This window comes from Meles meles, chromosome 17, assembly GCF_922984935.1.
Source record: "Meles meles chromosome 17, mMelMel3.1 paternal haplotype, whole genome shotgun sequence".
In the NCBI taxonomy this organism is placed as follows: domain Eukaryota; kingdom Metazoa; phylum Chordata; class Mammalia; order Carnivora; family Mustelidae; genus Meles; species Meles meles.
This window is the reverse complement of record NC_060082.1, coordinates 68,923,255-68,944,153: the sequence shown is the minus strand read 5'-3', so window position 1 is coordinate 68,944,153 and position 20,899 is coordinate 68,923,255. Positions and strand designations below refer to the sequence as shown.

The window sequence follows — 20,899 nt, the reverse complement described above, 5'->3', positions numbered from 1 at the left end:
ACAGGAGCTCAAATCAAAAAGTCTGCCGATTATTTCTAGCACAGAGTAATCTATGCCCAGTCTCTGTTCATAACAGGGACAAGGGTCACAGTGTTCTCAGAGAGCTGACTTATGTCCAGGGTACTCTAGCAGACACTTTAATCTGCCCAAAATCATAGATCACAAAACACAGAGCTGGGATTCAAATTTAGGACTCGGAAGCCTTTTCTGCCACAGTGTATCCATTACGGAATATAAGTCAACAACACGGAGATCCTTGGGCCATTCTACTACCCACTTCTCACTCTCTTTAGCTCGATTTCCTCTGACTTCTAGCGACTTCACCGTTCCTCTCTATGCAACGGATGATTTAACCTTTTAACCGTCTCTGGGAGATGAGAACAAAAGGAAGCCAAGGGTCTGTAGGAGCAAGTATGATTTATTATGGGTAAATGGTAGAAAAGAATTTACTCATATCCATAGATAAGTTCCTTAAGTCATATATAAAGAAACATTGTTATTAAAAGTTTGCTTTATTTTTCTGTTGAATCAAGTAGTAGCCTCAGTTTACAATTTTGATTTTTTTTTATGCCTTCCAAATAGTAGCACAGTTGATATCACCTTATCCATAGCCAAATAATAAGCCAAATTAGTCCCAGTGGTTCTCATCACGTCTAGATTGTTCAGGTGGTCAGGCACTCTTACTTGTTTGCTTTAGCTTTTAGTTCTTGGTTATACCTATGAAGGAAACAGAAAGAAACACAATGACGAATCACAAGAGACAAATGTGTGGTAGGAAGGGACTGGGAAGTATACTCCACGTTCTTTCTCTATCAGGAGGCTGGATCGCTGTGGCTCTACGGTCTGCTCAGGGGCGTGCAGGCAAACCAGGCAGAAGGGAGAGTGACTTCAGGATTTTATTTGCATCCGGCTTCCAATGCCAAAGAGTTTTTTTTTTTTTTTTTTTTTTTAAAGATTTATTTATTTGACAGAGAGAAATCACAAGAGAGGCAGGCAGAGAGAGAGGAAGGGAAGCAGGCTCTCCGCTGAGCAGAGAGCCCGATGTGGGACTTGATCCCAGGACCCCGAGATCATGACCTGAGTTGAAGGCAGTGGCTTAACCCACTAAGCCACCCAGGCGCCCTGCCAAAGAGTTTTAACAACGAACTGACATGCCGTTTCTTATACAAAAGTATTATTTGGGTGAATGTTTTCATTCTTGAATTATGTAGGAGTATAACAAACATACGAACATATATATATAATTCAGCAAAATGTGGTCATCTAGAACTTTTTATTTTATATCCATGGAACATCTTTCCTAAGAATAAAATAAATTGGGAATGGGATCGTGTCTAATCATTAAAAATAAAATGCACTTTTGTGTGCAGGCAGGTTACTGAGTTATTAGCAGACTGTAAACTCTGAGTTAGCAGGAGAGTAAAGCTAAGGCCTGCTTTTTCAGTTCTCATTAATCTAAAGAAGAATAAGCCACAAAGCCACAGAGTCCTTCCCTGAGCTTCCCTGGCCACTCGTCCCAGATTGAGAGAAGACAACACTGTGAGCCCAAAAAGAAATGTACTCCCTAAAGTCCACCATACCTCCCAGGTTTCTCAAAAGTTCTGATTTCAAATACTCAACAGTGTTTTTCTAAATGCTCCAGAGTCCAATATTTGTATTTTTAACTAAATCTCCCAATCGGCTATTATGACTGAAAGGTGCCAAAAATCCTTTGGTCAAAGTGTATCTGCATTTTTGCTCTAGAAATAGTTCTGAATGTCGCACTTAGCATTTCCTTAGCTCTACTACTGAGTTAATATAAAGTTAAAATGAAATGGTGGATGAGAAGAATACTTGTGAATAAAATCACTGTACAAATCGAAGTCTATATTAACATAAGTTAGCTTTAAAAATGCTGCCCAGACAGCAGACATACTGTAGAATGAGTTATCCATTCATCTATCCAACCTGTGCTCGATGATCATGAAAGGGTTAAATTATAAACCCAGGGATCGTAAAGATGAATAAAATGAGGATATACTATACTCTGCAGAATAGAATGCCTTCCGAGAGGTAAATTAAAACATTTTCCATTTCTTTATTGAGATCATTTAATTCTTTTAGCCAAAGAACATTGTTTTGTAATTTAGAAAGGTTCTGGGCTTCAAATAAAGCCAGAGCCTTCAACTAAGATGCGCTCACTCTAGAGTCAGCCAGTCGCTGACACTGAGTAGAGGCGAACTTCGGAAACGTCGTGGGTTCCGTTCCAGACTGGCACAACCAAAGCAAGTATCATGATTGCGCACACACGTGATGCTTACGCTGTATCACAGTCTACTGAGTGTGCAACAGTATTATGTCCCGAAGAAAGGTACGTACCTTCATTTAAAATATTGCTAAAAATTCCTAACCATCCTCTACGCTTTCAGTGAGCCGCAGTCTTCTCCCCGGTGGAGGGTCTGGCTTCAGTGTTGGTGGCGCTGACTGACCTGGGTGACGGAGGTTGCTGCAGCTGGGGCGGCTGTGGCCGTTTCTTCAAACAGGAAGGAAGCTGCTACACGCACTGATTCTTCCTTTGACAAATGATTTCTCTGTAGCACACGATGCCATTGGATAGTATTTTAGCCCAGAGTCGAACTTCTTTCAAAACTGGAATCGATCCTCTCAAACCCTGGCGCTGCTTTACCAACTAAGCTTATGTCATAATCTGAATCCTCTGTCGTCATTTCAACAGTCCTCACAGCATCTTCACCAGGAGGAGATTCCATCTCAAGAAACCTTTCTTGGCTCATCCACAAGAAGCAACTCCTCATCCGTTCAAGTTTGACCCTGAGATGGCGGCAATTCTGTCCCGTCTGCAGGCTGCACGTCTCCTGCTAGTTCTCTGGCCATGTCCACCCCATCCGCCGTTACTTCCTCCGCCGAAGTCTTGAATCCCTCAGTCATCCATGCGGGTTCGAATCAACTCCTTCCAAACTCCTGTTAACATTGATATTTTGACCTCTTCCCATGAATCACAAATCTTCCTAATGGCATTTAAAATGGGGAATCCTTTCCAGAACGTTCTCAATTTACTTGACCAGATTCATCAGAGGAATCACAATGTATGGCAACTATGGCCTTACAAATGTATTTCTTAAATAAGAAGACCTGAAAATTGAAACAAGTCCTTGATCCACAGGCTCCAGAATGGAAGCTGTGTCAGCAGGCAGAAAACAACACCTATCTTGGTGTACATCTCCATCAGAGCTCTTGGGTAATGAGGTACGTTGCCAATGAGCAGAAATATTTTGAAAGGAACCTTTTTTCCCCAAGCAGTGGGTTTAAAATATTCAGGAAGCCACGTTGTAAACAGGTGTGCTATCATCCGGCTTTCTTGCTCCATTTCTCGAGCACAAGCAGAGTAGATTCAGTGTCATTCTCAAGGTCTTTAGGATTTCCAGAACTGTAAACGAGCACTGGTTTCAACGTAAAGTATTAGCCCCGAGCAAAAGAGTCAACCTGTCCTTTGAAGCCTTAAAGTTAGGTACTGACGTCTCCTCTCCAAACTATGAAAGTCCTGGATGGCATCTGCTGCCGATACAAGGCTGTTTCACCTACACTGAAGATCAGTTTACTGCGGCCGCCTTCATGAACTAACTGCTAGATCTTCTGAATAGAGTTTCTACAGCAGCACTCGCTTTTATGTCATGGAGATGGCTTTTCCTTGAACAGCACGACCCAGCCTCTGGGGGCTTCAGACTTCTGTTCTGCAGCTGCTTCATCTCTCCGAGCCTTCACAGAACTGAAGTGAGCGACGGCCTTGCTCCGGATTGCGCTTAGGCTTAAAGGAACGTTGTGGCTGTCTGAGCTTCTACCCCGATCACTGAGACTTTCTCCATGTCAGTGATAGGCCATTTCACTCTCCTGTTGGTCACATGTCCACTGGAGTGGCATTTTTAAGTCCCATCAAAAACGCTTCCTTGCATTCGTAACTTAGCTAAATGTTGAGCACAAGAGGTCACTTTGGGCCTATCTCACTGGCTTTTGACGTGTCTAACTCAACTTCATTATTTTAGCGTTTGTTTTAAGGAGAGACATATAACTCTTTCCTTTCGCTGGAAAGGAAAGAGCTCCACTGCAGGCTTATTAACTGGCCTGTTTTTAATATTGCTGCGCCTCAGGGAATAGGGAGATTGATCTGAGGAGGGAGAGACACGGGGGATGGCGGGTCGGTGGCGGAGTCAGAACACGCACATTTATCAGTTAAGCTCACTGTCTTATGCGGGTGTGCTTTGTGGTGCTCTCCATCCCCCAACAATGACAGGAGTAACATCAAAGATCACTCATCACAGATCCCCATAATAAATATAATAATGACAATATTTGAAATATGGTGAGAATTACCAAAATGTGACACAGACATGAGGGAGCAAATGCTGCTGGAAAATGGTGTGGACAGACCTGCTCGATGCAGGGTTACCACAAACCCTCAATTTATAAAAATTTACAAAATCTGTGAGGCACAATGAAATGAAATGAAAGAAAATAAGGGAGGCCTATAAAGTTTTAAACATTTCCAAATGCTCATGGAACACTTTGACAAAACCAGTAGCCTCCCTCCAAAGAGCATTTCCAACACTACATAACCATGCACACTTAGGTCTCACTTTATTACATATAATTTAAACTGAGTGATAAAAGGTTCATGGAGAAAACTATTTAGTATTTCACAAAGTGTTGTCTTAAAACAGACTGTACGCACAGGCCACATATCTACGTATCACACAGATTTTAAACCCAGGTGGCAAACATACTGCTTAACGCCCCCACTTTTCCGGGAATTTCTGCTTTAGGCATATCCCATCCCAGCATTACACATGAATCTTAAAAACAGACAAACAAACAAAAAAAAACCCAGCACTGCCACCTGGGTGGCTTCTGAGGCAGATTTTTTTTTACACCGTTGATAGTCTTACCTCCAAATTCGGAAGAGCTGAGAAGCTCCTGCTGCCCCCACGAAGAAATTAACAGCAAACAGACTCCAGTTTTTGGGGATAATCACAAGTGAGTATCTTGACCAAATAAACCCTGTTGACACAAACTATTTTTTAAGAAGCGTAGGTCCTGCTGCAGTACCTTCTGAAAGTCAGCATGAGAAAACAATTATAAACAAGACCACGACAGCATAATGCAGGATACAGGAAAAGGAAATGCTATACTTGGAGTCTAATAACGTTGCTGTAGTTCAGTGTTGCACAAAATATGTAGTTCTTACATCAACAGGGAATCTTTACAGGGCAATGATTTTTTCCCACTTTTAAAAACAGGTTCATGGCAAAAAACATAAAAAACTAAATCCATGCAGATACTTACTCACAGCAACCCTCTTCTGCCTTCTCTATCTATAACAATTTCCCAGAGAGAACACCGTTAATTCCTATGTGAGTGTGTTTATGTGTTTGAGTGTGTGTAGGCGCTTCAAACATTAAACTGTTCAATAAACTGATGTAAAACAAAGCAAAAATGCTGAATGTCCTAAATGGAACACAGAGAATATTCATTTGATTTACCTGTGGCCATCAAGACAGCAGACTGAGCTGTGCTGAGTTTCTCAGCAGGTCTGGCCATGTCAGCCAATCCAGCACACACCAAACCCTGGAAATGTTAACACACAGCAAGAGAAAAGGTATTATGACTGTGCAGTAATGATTCTTAACTTTAATAAAACACAAACCTATTTCAGAGATTTCCACACGACTGTTGCTACTGTTTTAGTATCCACGCAGTAAGGAAATGTATCCTCACGAAAAACTACAATAGTTCAGGAATGTTTTTTGAATTTATGTTAACCACATGAAACAGCCTCATACACCTGAAAATCAGTAGTGTGTGTAGGTATCCTAACAAATGGTACTTTTTCTACATAAGAAATTATACATGTTGGAAACCACTGGTGCGGAGGGTGCTGGAAAACTACTGAAGGTAACCTGTAGATTCCTCCTTTCATATTTTTGTCAATGTTAATTCTACTTTAAAAGTGAAAATACCAGGGGCGTCTGGGTGGTGCAGTTGGTAAAGCATCCTGACTCTTGGTTTCAGCTCAGGTTGTGATCTCACGGTAGTGGGACTGAGCCCTATGTCAGGCTCTGTGCTCAGAATGGACTCTGCTTGAGTTTCTCTCTCCTTCTCCCTGTGTCCAACACCCCCCCCCCCCCACCCTGCCGCAACCCTGTGTTCTTATGTGCGTTATCTCTGGAATAGAAAGATAAATCTTAAAAAAAAAAAAAAGTGGAAGTATCAGAAAAACTCTAATTTTAGTTTTCAAGTTGCATAATTTTTCTTTAACGTCAAAGTATACAACATGGTCATTTCTTCTTTTTTTAAATTTTATTTATTTGGCAGAGATCACAAGTAAGCAGAGAGGCAGGCGGGGGGTGGGGAGCAGGCTCCCCGCTGAGCAGAGAGCCCAGGCTCGATCCCAGGACCCTGAGATCATGAGCTGACCCGAAGGCAGAGGCTTAATGACTGAGCCACCCAGATGCTCCAGGATTGTGACTGTTTAGAAAAGATTTTATTCACTTATTTGAGAGAGAGCACAAGCTGCGGGGAGGGTGGAAAGCGACGCAGGGAGAGAGAAGCAGGTGCCCACGGAGCAGGGAGCCCGACACGGGGTGCACACCACTGACCACGCCAACCCTGCAGGGAAAACCACAGGGTGCACCACAGTGTGATCCATCCGAACTCAGAACAAGCGGATCCATCCGCAAATAAAAACTTCAGCCTTATCCACTTTGACCTCAATGACGTTGGTTTCAGCACAAGTGGCTAAGAAGGACTCCACAGCGGTTCTGAGCAAGTACAGTTTGAAATTCTTAATTCGGGGCATGCGGCCCGGGACAGCAGCTATTCAGAATTCAGTCTGAACCCAGACTTTTTTTTTTTTTTAAGATTTTATTTATTTAAGAGAGCAGGAGAGCAAGCGCAGGAACAGAGGCAGAGAAAGAGGGAGGAAGCAGGGTTCCCGCTGAGCAAGAGCCGATGCAGGGCTCATCCCAGGACGCTGAGATCACGACCTGAGCCCCCAGGTGCCCCTGGACCCTAGAATTCTTGTCCTGGGCCACTTCTGAAGAGTCTCCGGATCCACGGAGTTCTCCCACCAACCGGGAACGTGTGCGTGAGCGAACCGTTCTCGCCTGCTTCAGGAGGACGTGGGGTTCGGACACACGGAGGCGGACGGCCAGACCTGCGCTCGCGCTCCTGGGAGTAAAGGTTCCAATGGCATGACGGAGTGTAGGGTGCGGCGACATCGGGGACTCTCGTTCAGTTACACAGCCACAAAACATAAGCCAAATGTACAGAATTTTGTCTTTAATAATTGAGAGTGAGTGCAAAGGACTTCCGAATTACCTGCCAAGTCCAGAAAAGATCCGAATGAAGTGCCAGGGAGGCACAGTTAGTTACGGGACCGTCATTCACGACTTCAGCGACACTTACTCTGAGAAGGGCTTTAAAGACGCGCCACGAGAGCAGCGTCACTCCCTGCGCAGTGGACTCTGCGCGGGTCTGACACGGCTCTGCTCTTCGCGCCTGGCTTTCCGCCCTGAGCAGCGGCCGCACTTGCTGGGAACATCCTGCACCCTCTCCCCTGCGGTGTTGGCCAACACGGGCCGCGGGAAAGGCTGTGAGAGAGGCCAGCAGGACAGCGAACGTGCTGCGTCTGTAAGAACCTGGCAGATTCGAGGGCTGGACGGACGCAGCACTGCCAGATCAAGGGAAAGCTAGTTTCCGGTGTTTCTGGTGAGGGAACAGGAGGCCGGTTGGGGACAAAGCAAAAGGCTGACACCTTGCACGCCCCCAACTCCTGGGTGGGACCTGTGTGACATTCTTTAGGAATCTCCCAACTACCTTAATAGCTTGCTAAAAAGGGCAAAAGGACCTTGGGATGGCAAAGCCTCTGGTACTCTGGTATCCAGGGTCTTGAAGGTCCTCTTTAGCATATGAAAGTCCCACTGAAATCTCCCTTTTCCTTACTTCCCCCACCCCCAGGGTAGCGATCTGCCGCCCCTCACAGCCCCGGGCAGCAGCTCTTCCTGCCCACGGGTCTGTCCCCAGGCTTTCATAAACCACCATTTTACACCAAACATGTCTCAAGAATTCTTTCTTGGTCATCAGTTCCGGACCTCACCACCGAACCTCACCTATTGTTCTAGAACTTCATCATTCTGAGTGAGCACAAGCATAAACGTGATGTGCTTAAACTTTTTTTTTTTTTTTAACTGATGGGACCTTTTCTCAATATTGTTAAAAAGAAAACCACAGGCCCAAAGGGGCATCACTTAGGCCAAGTCGCCAACACCTCATGTGGCTGCACTTTCAACCTCCCCCGGATGCAGTCCTAACTGGTCACTTAGGAATTTTCTGGTTCGCACCAATGAGGTAATCAGTCACCTGGGCACTCTCTCCCTGTTCCCCAGAGAAAGAGGAGATTAATTCATCTACTGAGATCCTCTCTTTTGTCTCCAAATGAAGGTGACCTCACCTGGAAATAATCCTTTTTTCTAAAAGTTTATGACTTTATTGTCCTGCTTTTAAAAACTTTCTCTTTCTGTAGCCCTTGGGAGTTCCCTTCTACTTGCTATATTGGATGCTGTGGTTGAATTTTGATTTTTAACAATATAAATAATAATAATGAAAAGAACTGCTCCTTAGTTCTCTGTAAAATGCAGCTCCTGACCATGAATCTACTCTAGTGATTTTACGGGTCAGGGGACAAAACAGCTGACTTAACGTGCCCAAGGTCATAAGACCGAGGGGGAGCCAGTTCTAACATTCTCAGCTACTGAGATTTTACAACTGAGCTTCTGACATTGTTCTGACCATTTAAAGCAACACGGTTATGAAGATTAAAACAACTCAACAACAACTCGATTAAGAAACGGACAAAGGGCCTGAAGAGACAGTTCTCCAAAGATACACGAGTGGTCAGTAAGCACAGGAAAGAGAGTCTCCCCTGACTAATGAGGAAATGCAGATCGCTTTGCAGCCATTAGGACGCGGCTGCGAAGAAAGTGCCGCCGGCAGGCGACTAGGAGGAGCGGGGCTCCTTACCAGCTGCTGGTGGGCGTGGAAAACGGTGCAGCCGGGGCAGGAGCTCAAAGGAACAGTGATGCGGCAGTTCCACCTCTCGGTATCTGGCCCAGAGCCCAGACGGCAGGGCCGGTGCGCACGGCATTGCTCAGAATGGCCGAAAGGTGGAAGCAACGTAAGCGTGAATCTGTAATGGATGTTGTGCCAAAATGTGGTGTCCGTAAAATGGAGCATTATTCAAACTCAAAAAAAAAAGGAAAATCTGACACTTGTTAACATTGTTAACATGGACCCACCCAGAGGACACGGTGCCAAGTAGCCAAGAACGAAAAGACACATCCTGTCAGATTCCACTTCTTTGAGGTACCAAGAGTAGTAAGATTCGTGGAGACAGAAGGTAAAATGTGGTTGCCAAGGCTGGGGAGGGGAATGGGAGCTGTTAAACTGGTAGAGGTTTAGTTTTGCATGACAAAAGGAGCTCTGGAGATTGGCTGCTCCAAGACGTGAATGTACTTCACACTAAAAAAATGGCTAAAATGGCAAATTTTATGTGTAGTTTACCACAATTAAAAAATAAAAAAGGCCTCCCAGTCCTTGTACGGTACCAGGACTCGACCAGTGCTCTTCAAATTCTAGAAGCGTCCGAATGACCGGGAGGGCTTATTAGAACACAAATTACTGGGCATTCCAGTCCCAGAGTTTCAGATTTAGTACAAGTGAGATGGAGTACAAGTCTGCATTTCTAACACGTTCCCGGCACGCCGATGCGTCAGGTCTAGGGGCGACATTTCGAGAATTGCGGCTACAGCCCAAACCGGCTGTTTCAAGAGAAAATGAATTATCTATTTTATTGTTTCCACAATTACCTCTTTTCAGCTAAATGAGAACTTTAGGAATGGAAACTCTGGCATAAGGTAAAAAGCATTGGTCTTGGAGTCAGAAGTCCTAGCCTCTACCATTTTTACCAAATGTTAATACACACCCTTAGATAATTTTTTTCTATTTTTTGAGACTAACTTCCCTTGCCTGCATTTTGGTGTTGGTATCTTCAGTTAACATACTAAATTAATAATAAAAGTTAATCTGGGGGGGTTCTAATTAGTTAAATGTTCGACTTAGTCATAAAATCTTAGAATGAAGTTTCAGTTTCAAGGGCTCACAATTACAGGGTTTTTTGTTTGTTTTTTTATAAGATTTTATTGATTTATTTGAGACAGAGAGAGCACGAGCTAGAGGTGTTGGGGGAAGGGGCTAGAGGGAGACGGAGAAGCAAGCTCCCCATGGAAGCAGGGCTTGATTATGATTGGAGCCGAAGGCAGAAGTTCAACTGACTAAGCTACCCAGGCATCCAATTACAAGCTTTTTGGTAACAATTATGTTCAGAGAAGGCCTTTTATCTAAGGAGTTCAGAACAATTCACCTAGGTAGTGCACTTTATGCAGTAAAAACGACACATCTGAGATTATTTGAATGAAATCATCTCCAGACAGGCCATGAGTATTTAAAAAGTACATTCTTCATAAAGATGACTTCAAATTAGTAAGTTCCTTTTGAAGAATTTTTTTTTTTCAGTAGCTTCTGCAAAAACTCAAGACTTACCCATTTCATAATTGGAGCCCAGAAAAAAACTGTTCTGGGACCTGAAAAAAAAGAAAAAAATAGAAAAATTTAGAAACAAACTGACTACTTTATATGTCTTTTTTTTTTCTTTTTAAATTTTTTATTCAAATTTTAGTTACTTAAAAAAAAATTCTCGTTAGTTAACATACACTGCAATATTGGTTTCAGGAGTAAATTCACGGATTCACCCCTTACATACAACACCCAGGGCTCTCGTAACAAGTGCCCTCCTCACTACCCATCACCCATCTAACCTGCCCCCACCCACCTCCTTCCACCGACCCTGTCTGTTCTCTGTCTCTAAGTCTTTTATGGTTATACAGGTCTTTTAAGCTGTCACCACATTTCAAAATCCCCAAAATTTGGCGATCCATTTCTAATCATTTGTACTACCCTTTCTGCATCCTGTGTATTTGTTGACATTTAGAAGGTCACCACAGTATCAACCTTACATTCAAGTTGTTTTGATTTCCTTGTCAGTGATTTGTATTTTTGTGACCCATTAAAAATTATCAAAAGTGTAAGAGACACTTTGGAAACCATTACCAAAGTTCTGCCTTGAACATGAAACTTCATGTTACCTCGCTTAAGGATAATCTCTGAGTTGGAGAAATTAGAAAGTATAGAGATTTTGTGATATGAGCCTCAGGAACTATTAAATATTCACTAATTCTATTAATATTTATTATAAATGACGTATTGCTATATGTATGATAGTGAAAGCTAAAAAGCTTAAAAAAAGCTTTTTTTTAAGATTTTAGTTGAGAGAGAGAGAGAGGCAGAGCAGTGGTGGGGAAACAGGAGAGAGAGAAGCAGGTTCCCTGCTGAGTAGGGAGACTGGACTAGGGGCTTGATCTCAGGACGGTGAGATCCTGACCTCAGTCAAAGTCAGAGGCTTAAACCACTGAGCCACACAGGCACCTCTCTAGCAAAAGTAATGAACCTAGAGGCACCTGGGTGGCTCAGTGGGTTAAAGCCTCTGCCTTCGGCTCAGGTCATGATCTCCGGGTCCTGGGATTGAGCCCCCCCCCCCCCCCCCCCCCCGCATCGCACTCTCTGCTCGGCAGGGAGCCTGCTTCCCCCTCTCTCTCTCTGCCTGCCTCTCTGCCTGCTTGTGATCTGTCTGTCAAATAAATAAATAAAATCTTTAAAAAAAAAAAAAGATAAAATCTTAAAAAAAAAGGTAGTTGTTAATAACACTGAGAGAAATTTGAAAACTGTAAAAATGGTATCTGCTGTCTTTATAACTTTTGCTTATTAGGTAGTTCTACAAAAAAATAGTATAAACTATTGCTTGCCTTCAACAGTATTAAGTGATGGCGATGTTCTCGTTTTTGACTATCTTCCACGATGTAACACAGTCATTGATATTTCTGTATTCCTCTCAAACTAACTCACATTGCTCTTACAGCTATTAAATTCATTAATTCAATGTGATTTTAATACAAAGAGATTTAAAATCGATCGTAGTGTACCGTAAATACTGTACTACAGTTAGTAGTCTATCTATTTACCAATCAAATTATGACCTCCTTGAAGCTAGTGGCTAACCGGTGTTCACACCTGTAGCCCTACCTAACAGATGGTGGACTGATAAGCTAGGCAAGCACGGAACTAGCTTCATGCTGTTTAATGACTAACCCTTAGTTTATGCTTAGACTATCCCAGTACTCTCCCTCGCCTTCACCTGGCTAACTCCTGATATCCTTTGGAAACATCTCTTAGATTTCGTCTCCTCAAGGAAGCCTTCTTTAACCACTCCAGGTTACATTAATGCTCCTTCTCCGAACCCCCGAAGCAGCCCCTATAATGCTCTCCTGTTTTCTGCACTTAACAATTAAAATGATTAATTTATGCCTCTGTCACTTTAATTAGACAAGGTGAAGACAAGGCCTATTTCTTAGTTTTCTTTAACAAATAACATTTGTGAACAGAACTGTATTGAATTAACCACGTCCAGGACAGCTGTTAGTCACGGATATTCAAGCTTTAGGTCTGACCAGATGTGCCTTGACACTTTCATCCTCAAGGGCAGAATCTGCAATTTACTCACCTCCAGGGACTCCAGGCTCCCTTTACATCAGGGCTGTACCGGACTTCCACTCATTAGCTACTCTCTCCACTCTTGGACCATAACATTCCCCTATCTGGCTCCCAAAAATTCTTCCCGTAAGTCTGAAGCATAGTGCACTGGTCCTATAAGTCAATCTTTTCAAACTCTCTAGTTTAGCTTGAGCTTCTGGGATTCCTATCCCAGCACACCGGGCTTATTTTTCTTTCCCACATACAAAGTCTCTGAGTCATATGCAATACCAATTACTAAGTTTACTTTTTTTTTTTTTAAAGATTTTATTTATTTACTTGACAGAGAGAGACCACAAGTGGGCAGAGAGGCAGGCAGAGAGAGAGCAGGAAGCAGACTCCCTGCTGAGCAGACAGCCCAATGCGGGCTCGATCCCAGGAACCCAGGATCATGACCTGAGCCGAAGGCAGAGGCTTTAACCCACTGAGCCACCCAGGCGCCCCCTAAATTTACTTTTTAATCCCTGCGGGAGGCTTGACGCCATCACTAAAGGGTAAGTCAACATATCATTTTGGTCTCTGGCTTTGGACTTCTCTGCCAATTCCTCTCTTCCTACTTCAAAACTGATGCTTCCTTCTTCGCCACCCTCAAAACTGTTTCCTGAACAATTCCTCTAGGTTCTGGTTTCTTTATGAGTTTAAGTATTTGCTCCTTCAGAGTTAATGAACAGTAGAGCTTTGCAGTAAGTGTTTGCTTGGTAACTAATTTACTCAACTGCCCCAAGCCAGATGATAGTTTTAAAATATTACTCGTTCCTCTTCCTCACAACCAAACCAAAAAAAAAAAAAAAAACTTCAAACACGTAATTACGGTTGCTAGAAGCTGGACCAAGAGAGGTATGACTATTTTAGTTAGTGAACAATTTTAAACTATAAAACAAACCTCCAATTATTTTAACAACTGCTAGGCACTAAGTTTAAAAAGATCATTGGCAAATATGTATTATGAGACATTCTAAATTTCCAATATTCCTGAGATATCGGAGGTTGCTGACAAGTGACACAGATAGTAAGAGTTGAAAGCTATAAAGTTATACATGCAAGGAAGCAGTGTCTTCTTCATTGTCAAAACACTGGCTGAGCAATACCTATCGTGCAAAGAACAAAAAATTTTCAAGAAAACTTATTTTATTTTTAAAATATTTTATTTATTTATTTGACAGAGACACAGAGATCACAAGTAGGCAGAGAGGCAGAGAGGGAAGCAGGCTCCCCGCTGAGCAGAGAGCCCGGTGCGGGGGCTCGATCCCAGGACCTGAGATCACGACCTGAGCCGAAGGCAGAGGCTTTAACCCACGGAGCCACCCAGACGCCCCAAGAAAACTTACTTTAGTTCACCTTTTCATTTTACCTTACTGATCGTTTTCATGTCAAGTAAATTTAGTTAGGTCAATTTAGACACGTATGAATTCAGGTACGGAGGAAAGACTTCCTTCTTGGCACAGAATAACGTCACATGCACGCACACATGCACACATACAAATACTGAGATGCTCGCGATGTGCCGATGTGAAAAATAGTTTCTCATTTAATGCTTTTCACTACTTCTTCTTGTCCCTTTCAGATCATTTCTCTATGGTTTGCTGCTTTCAACATTCCTCAACATTCTTCTAAGTTTCACATACTAAGAAATCCCCTTTGCTATCATGGGACCAGCACTTACAAATCCTTAGAATTTGTAAATGTTACTCCTTGATATAGGTATGGATTGACAAAAGTTACTTATTTTTATTTGTACTAAAACTAGTTCTGATTTCACACTAAGAACATGATTGGGTTACCATTTTAGAATCATGTAATCTTTGTACTTTTGGAAAGGCCTTGGAAACAGCCATCACTCAGATAGCCCCTAAAACATCAAAGGCATATAATGATTCTTAAAATGTCAATTGAAAACAGGCTTTGGTACAAATGCCGAAGTAAAATAACAGGTCAAACAATTAGCTAAAATAGCTAATGAACATTTTAGGGTTGACCCACTTTAAATTTATATTATTTGTTCAGTTACAAAGAATCAATGACTTCTAGATTTAGGAAGATAATGAGGCCCAGAAACGTGGAATTACCTGCGTAAAATATGTAGCAAAGATTAAAAACTAAGATCCCCAAATCCTAACTTAACAATAATTACATAGTTGACCCCAATGAAATGAGTTTCTTGAAAGGTCTGAAACAAGAAAAGCTCTAGTAAGAGCACCAAAGTCAAGATTATTAGAGCTGCAAGGACCTTAAAGAAAATCCAAGCTCCTTCATTTTAAGAGCTGAAGAAGAAAAGGCACTTAGATGTTACGGTAGTTTCAGACAGAGCAAGGACAAGAACACAGATCTCTGATACTCCTTTCTACTATGCCATACCATACTTTAAATATTTTCATACCCTCTTATAGCCAAAATTAATATTCTTGCGTGACTTGGAAATGTCATTATTTATAGCCCTACTTAGGTCTTGCTTCTCCTTTGGTGTATCTGTTGAATAAACTAGGTGAAGCACAGTCTTTCTTAATTTCTTAAAATCAGCTTAAAATCAGGTTAGTGGACAAAAGTTGTAATAAGTATCAAACTAACAACTACAGCCAGACTATATTTCTTTTACGATCTCCTCTGAGAATATAAAATCTCTGTGAGTAGGGAATTTTATTTTATTCACTAACACATCCCAATTGTCAGAACAGTACCTGGTATCAGTAGGCCCTCGATAAATATTGAACGATTCAACTTTCTTGGCAGCTACTGGTTTAAAGATATCCTACTTTTCATCAATATTTTACAGTTAGATGTGAAATCCCAACTTTTTATTTTGGTTTAAAGTTTAAAGTTTAAAGGTAACAGAGGTTATTACTGGAAAAAAAATGACATATGCATATCCATATATTCAGTGTATATAAACGCAATATATATTAGACGTGATATATAATATAATCCAGTTATCTAAATACACACACACACACACATATATACATACATACGTACGTATCTATTCTAGACAGGCATTAAAATTCTTCAATCTCTGAAGCAAGAAAATAAACAGTTCTAACAGAAATGCTAAAGAACTATTTTAATTCATAACTACGTGGCCATCTACACTGTTTATTTACTTGGTCTATATTTGGCTTTATTTATATAATAAAACAATATATATTCTGAACTAAGTTGTATTAGACTGTCTAGTATAACACCATTTCCCTTAGTATTTAATATTTTTTAAAGATTTATTCATTTGACAGACAGAGATCACAAGTAGGCAGAGAGAGAGGGGGAAGCAGGCTCCCCACTGAGCAGAGGGCCCGATGTGGGGCTCGATCCCAGGACCCTGAGATCATGACCTGAGCCGAAGGCAGAGGCTTAACCAACTGAGCCACCCAGGTGCCCCCGCTTAGTATTTAATTTTGAATTTTCATGATAAAGATATTCTCTTACGGACATAGCGAATGTGGGTTCGCTTAATATGTTTTTATTTTATTTTTAAAGATTTTATTTATTTGACTGAGAGGGAGAGAGAGAGAGAGAGAGAGCGAGCTCCAGCTGGGGGAGAATCTCAAGCTGAGCGCACTCAGTGCAGAGGGGGTCGCAGGGCACAGTGTCATCACAGTGAGATCATGACCTGAGCCAAAATCAAGAGTCACACACTGAACCAACTGAGCCACAAAGATGCCTCTGTTTTTTATTTTAAAACACAGTCTTTAGATATTTAAGATAAAAAGGAAAAAACAATTCTATTACCTAGGAGAAATGCAAATCTTACTTACTGAGCTCTGAAGCCTTCAAAGGGAGAATACCATGTAATGGAGAGAAAATTCCCAGCAAAGCCCACTAAGCACTGGGACAGACTTCACAGAACTATGTTTTCAAAAGTTCTTTTACTTAAGGCAAAATGTAACTCAAGAAAAGCAGAGCTACGGTGAGGTACCTACAATGATATGGTTCATAAAACTGTTTCCTGGGCTGACTTAGTCGAAGGATAGTTTTTAGGTATTTTTATTATTTGTTATTCATTTTCCCTGGTTTTATTGAGATATAATTGGCATATAACAGTATATTAAGATGTTCAACATGATGATTTGATATATATTTATACAGCAAAATTATTACTATAGGTTCTGTTAGTATCCATTGCCTCACTTAGCTCATTTTTTTCGTGTCATAAGAACTTTTAGGATCTACTCCCTTAGCAGCTCTCAAATATATAACACAGTATTGTTAACTACAGTACATTATATCCCCAAAACTTGTTTATAACAGGAAGTTTATACCTTGAGAACACCTTTTAGGATAGTTTTTGGAGTCTTTAAAGCTGTGGTCTCCTAACTACTTTTGAACATTGGACCCTATCATTTAAAAAACCTTTTTTTGGGGCACCTGGGTGGCTCAGTGGGTTAAAGCCTCTGCCTTCGGCTCAGGTCATGATCCCAAGGTCCTGGGATCGAGCCCCGCATCGGGCTCTCTGCTCGGCGGCGAGCCTGTTTCCCCCTCTCTCTCTGTCTGCCTCTCTGCCTACTTGTGATCTCTGTCAAATAAATAAATAAAATCTTAAAAAACAAACCAACAAAAAAAACCACACCTTTTTTTGAGCAAGTATCTCCTACGTATGTATGTATTTATACACACTATAACTTACACAAATGTGTATATGTACATATGTTGACTCCACAGAACTCTCAACTGTGTTCTACATAACTATATATATAACTATACTGATTTACTTTTATAAGATATGTGCAGAATAGAAAATGTGAAACGATAAAATAATAGTAAGCATTAATAGAAGCTGTATTGTTTTCTTCCTACATTCCAATGTTTCATTTTGTGCATACTTTGAGATGATTCACCCCATCTGGGGACTCAAAAATACAAAGGAATGACACTCCTTCACTAATAATGTTCTTTTCCCCCCACTAAGCTTTTGAGTAAACACTGGTCATCACGACTTCAAGGTCATTTTTCTGACAAACGCCTGGAGTAGAGCTACGCAGCTGGTTGGTGCAGAGTCACATACCTTAAGAGAACCGAGTTTGCCAGGACACACATTTGGTCGGAACTCTGTTCTCACTCTACGAAGGTAGATCACAATGTGCCAGGAACAACACATACATGAATGATGCAGGCTGCAGGTCTCACTATAACGCATATCATTACGATGTGGCAACACATGATACTATCATAATTCCAGTATAAATCCATATAAAGACACATTCTTGTTTCCTGACTAGACATCCTGCCAGTGATAAAATTAAATCTCAGATATCTGGAATCCGCAATGTATGATATCCAACTATTAATATCCCAGCCTTGCATATCATTGTAAAACCCTCCAGGATGTGAGTGTAGTCTAAGGTTTACATGAGGATCCAGTAAGATACTAGTATGCAAAACAGTACATAAAAACCTTGCCTAGTCACTATGATGACTCTTGGAGAATAATCAGTGTTTCCTCAGATTTTATTCAGTACCAGTGGATCGACAGTTATGTTTTTCATGCTTTTTTTTTCATGTGGGTGTGCCTCCAACTTTTTATTCACAAATACTTCTGAGTGATAGATATTCTTACTATGTATATTGGTTAAAATCTTAGAAGGGAGGGAACCAACATTTTTTGAGTCTAAGTGCAAACACTTTGCTAAATGTTTTATTTAATTAATTTATTTAAAATTTTATTTATTTATTTGTCAGAGACACAGCGAGAGGAGGAACACAAGCGGGGGATAGAAGAAGCAGGCTTCCCACCCAGCAGGGAGGTCAACGTGGGGCTGATCCCACCTGGGATCGCCATCCAAGCCAAAGGCTGCTGCTTGACAACTGGGCCACCCAGGCGCCCCCGCTAAAGGTTTTAATGCCATCATATCGTTTACTTTTCACAACAACCCTTAAATGATAATTCTTATGTCCATTTTACAGACCAGAAAAATAAGGCTGGGGGCTTCAGGATCTAGGTCACACAGCCAAGATTTCGACGTACCTCTGCCCGGCTTCAGAGCCAGTTCTCCCCCCCCCGCATGAAAATGGAGCTCCAGGGACCGAAGTGATCAGGAAATCCCAGAGCTGATGCTCAGTCTGCGAGGGAAGGCAAGTGCTCCTGACTGCACGACGACTACAGCAGGAAGGACAAGTGGCTAGGGCCGAGGCCTGGAACGCGTCCTGCAGAACCAGCCAGTTGGAGACTGCTCCTCCTTTGCCTCCCTGCCTGACCCCGCAGCCCAGACACAGGCTTAAGAGGGTCAAAGTTGACGGCCCGGACCGCAGTCGCCGCTACGCCGGTGACTGCAGAAGCATTGCTCAATCCTCCCTCCTGATTCCCAAAAACGTGGCTCAGTGGATTGGGCCGCTGCCTTCGGCTCAGGTCATGGTCTCAGGGTCCTGGGATCGAGCCCCACGTCGGGCTCTCTGCTCTGCAGGGAGCCTGCTTCCTCCTCTCTCTCTGCCTGCCTCTCTGCCTACTTGTGATCTCTCTCTCTGTCAAATAAATAAATGAAATCTTTAAAAAAACAAAAAAAAAAACCAACAGGCAAATGAACTGAAGCAGCTCCTGAAAGAATTCTCCTTGAACTCTCCTCAAAATGCTGCAGCGGCCCCAGCGGCGCAGGGTGCAGTGCACACCCCGCACGACCGTCCGGCCCGCCTCGCCCGCGCAGCGGAGGTCACAGGCCGCCGCCACCGCAGACTCCGGGGCGGACGGGCCACCTTCCCGCGGACCCCGACGGCTGAGGGACGGGACCGCGACGGCGGGAAGCGCCGCTTCTGGGCCGCAGTCGGTCCCCCGCCTCACAGCGCGTCCTCCCCGCGCTCCGGCCCGGCAGGCCCCACGGCGTCCGGCTCAGCCGCGCCGCCCACGTCCCACGCAGCGGGTTTGGCCGCGACGAGCCCACGCAGGGTCTCCCCCAAGGTCACGCCTACGCGCGGAGGCCGCGCGGGACTGGGCCGGCCGCGCCCCAGGGGGGTCAGGGAGCGCGGGCGCTGCGGCCGGCACACCGGGGCCCGGCGCGACCTTCACCGCAGAGCCGGCGGGCGGCGGGCGGTCCCGGGGCCCCGTGCGGCCGCGGCAGGGGCGAAGGACCAGCCCGAGCCCCGCGGGAGGGCCGTGCGGCCACGAAGGTCGCGGACGGCGCCCGCTCCGACCGCCCCCGCCAGGCGGGCCCCCCGAGGGCGGCGCTGGGCCTCGGCCGGGCGCGGGAGCGGGCGCGGCGCGCGTTACCTGCCGGGTGGTTGTACAGCGGCCTCAGCTTCTCCGGCAGCAGCAGCTCCACCTTGTCCAGGGCCCGGTGGTAGGTGGCCCGAAGGCCCCGGGCGCCGGCGGCCGACATCTCTGCGGACCGGCGGGTCGTGGGCGGCCGAGGGGGACAGCGGCCGCGGGCTCCTCCCTGGATGACAGCGAAGGACACGCGTCACTTTCTCCTGCCCCAGCGCCTCGCGCTCGCCTCTCGCCCGCGGCAACCTTCGCGCGGCTCCCGCGGCCCCCTACTAACCGCCGGGTGCCGGGGCCCAGGACACACGGAGGGGCGGAGGCTCGGCGACGGCCCCGGCCCGCCTCCTTCCCTCCCGGCCCGCCTCCTTCCCTCCCGGCCCGCCTCCTTCCCTCCCGCCGCCCGGAGGGGGAGGAGTCATGGCAACAGGTGCCTGAAGGACCGCCTCCCCAAGCCAACCTGACTTCCTAGCGGCAGCGCGCCTGCGCAAGCTGAGCGGCCCCCGGGGATTGGCCCGCGGCGCGGCGGGGGCGGGGTCTAGCGCGAACCTCCCGTTTCTCCTTCCTGCCCTCGAGGCCATGTTGGAGTAGGGAAAGTGAAGCTGCCCAGGTTCTAATGCCCTCGCTTTGATTAAGATAGCCCGTAGTTAACATGGGCTCTTCGGGCCTTCACGCCCCAACTAAAGATGACGGCGCACAACGCTCTTACTTCCCCCGGAAAGAGACTCGTGACTGAGAGGGTTCGTGTCTCCGCTGCCTCTCTCTCCAGCCCTCATTCACCCACAGAGAATCAAGGATTTAGCGACAGTGTCCCGAGCCCACTCTCTCGGGCGAGGGCAGCCGTGGCGTACGGGGGCCTCAGTCCCGGGGGGGCGGGAGGGGTCGTCCTCTCGCGAGAAAGCCTGGGGCGGGCGGGGGCCGAGAACGAGGAGAGGGAGGAGTCGCGGCCGCCTCCGCCTCCTCCTCGCGTCGGAG

General features: G+C 44.5%; 1 protein-coding gene across 1 annotated transcript; it reads right to left on the bottom strand.

The window, feature by feature from the left end:
• Positions 1–400: 400 nt before the first annotated feature.
• On the bottom strand, positions 401–20,277 carry MPC2 (mitochondrial pyruvate carrier 2). Its single transcript, XM_045983500.1, has 6 exons — positions 20,208–20,277; positions 19,937–20,102; positions 10,648–10,688; positions 5,532–5,616; positions 4,938–5,049; positions 401–717 (listed from the first exon to the last, which is right to left on the bottom strand). Exons 2-6 carry the CDS (start codon positions 20,043–20,045, stop codon positions 681–683), a joined length of 384 nt encoding a protein of 127 aa, XP_045839456.1. The 5' UTR covers positions 20,046–20,102; positions 20,208–20,277; the 3' UTR covers positions 401–680.
• Between the last annotated feature and the right edge of the window lie 622 nt (positions 20,278–20,899).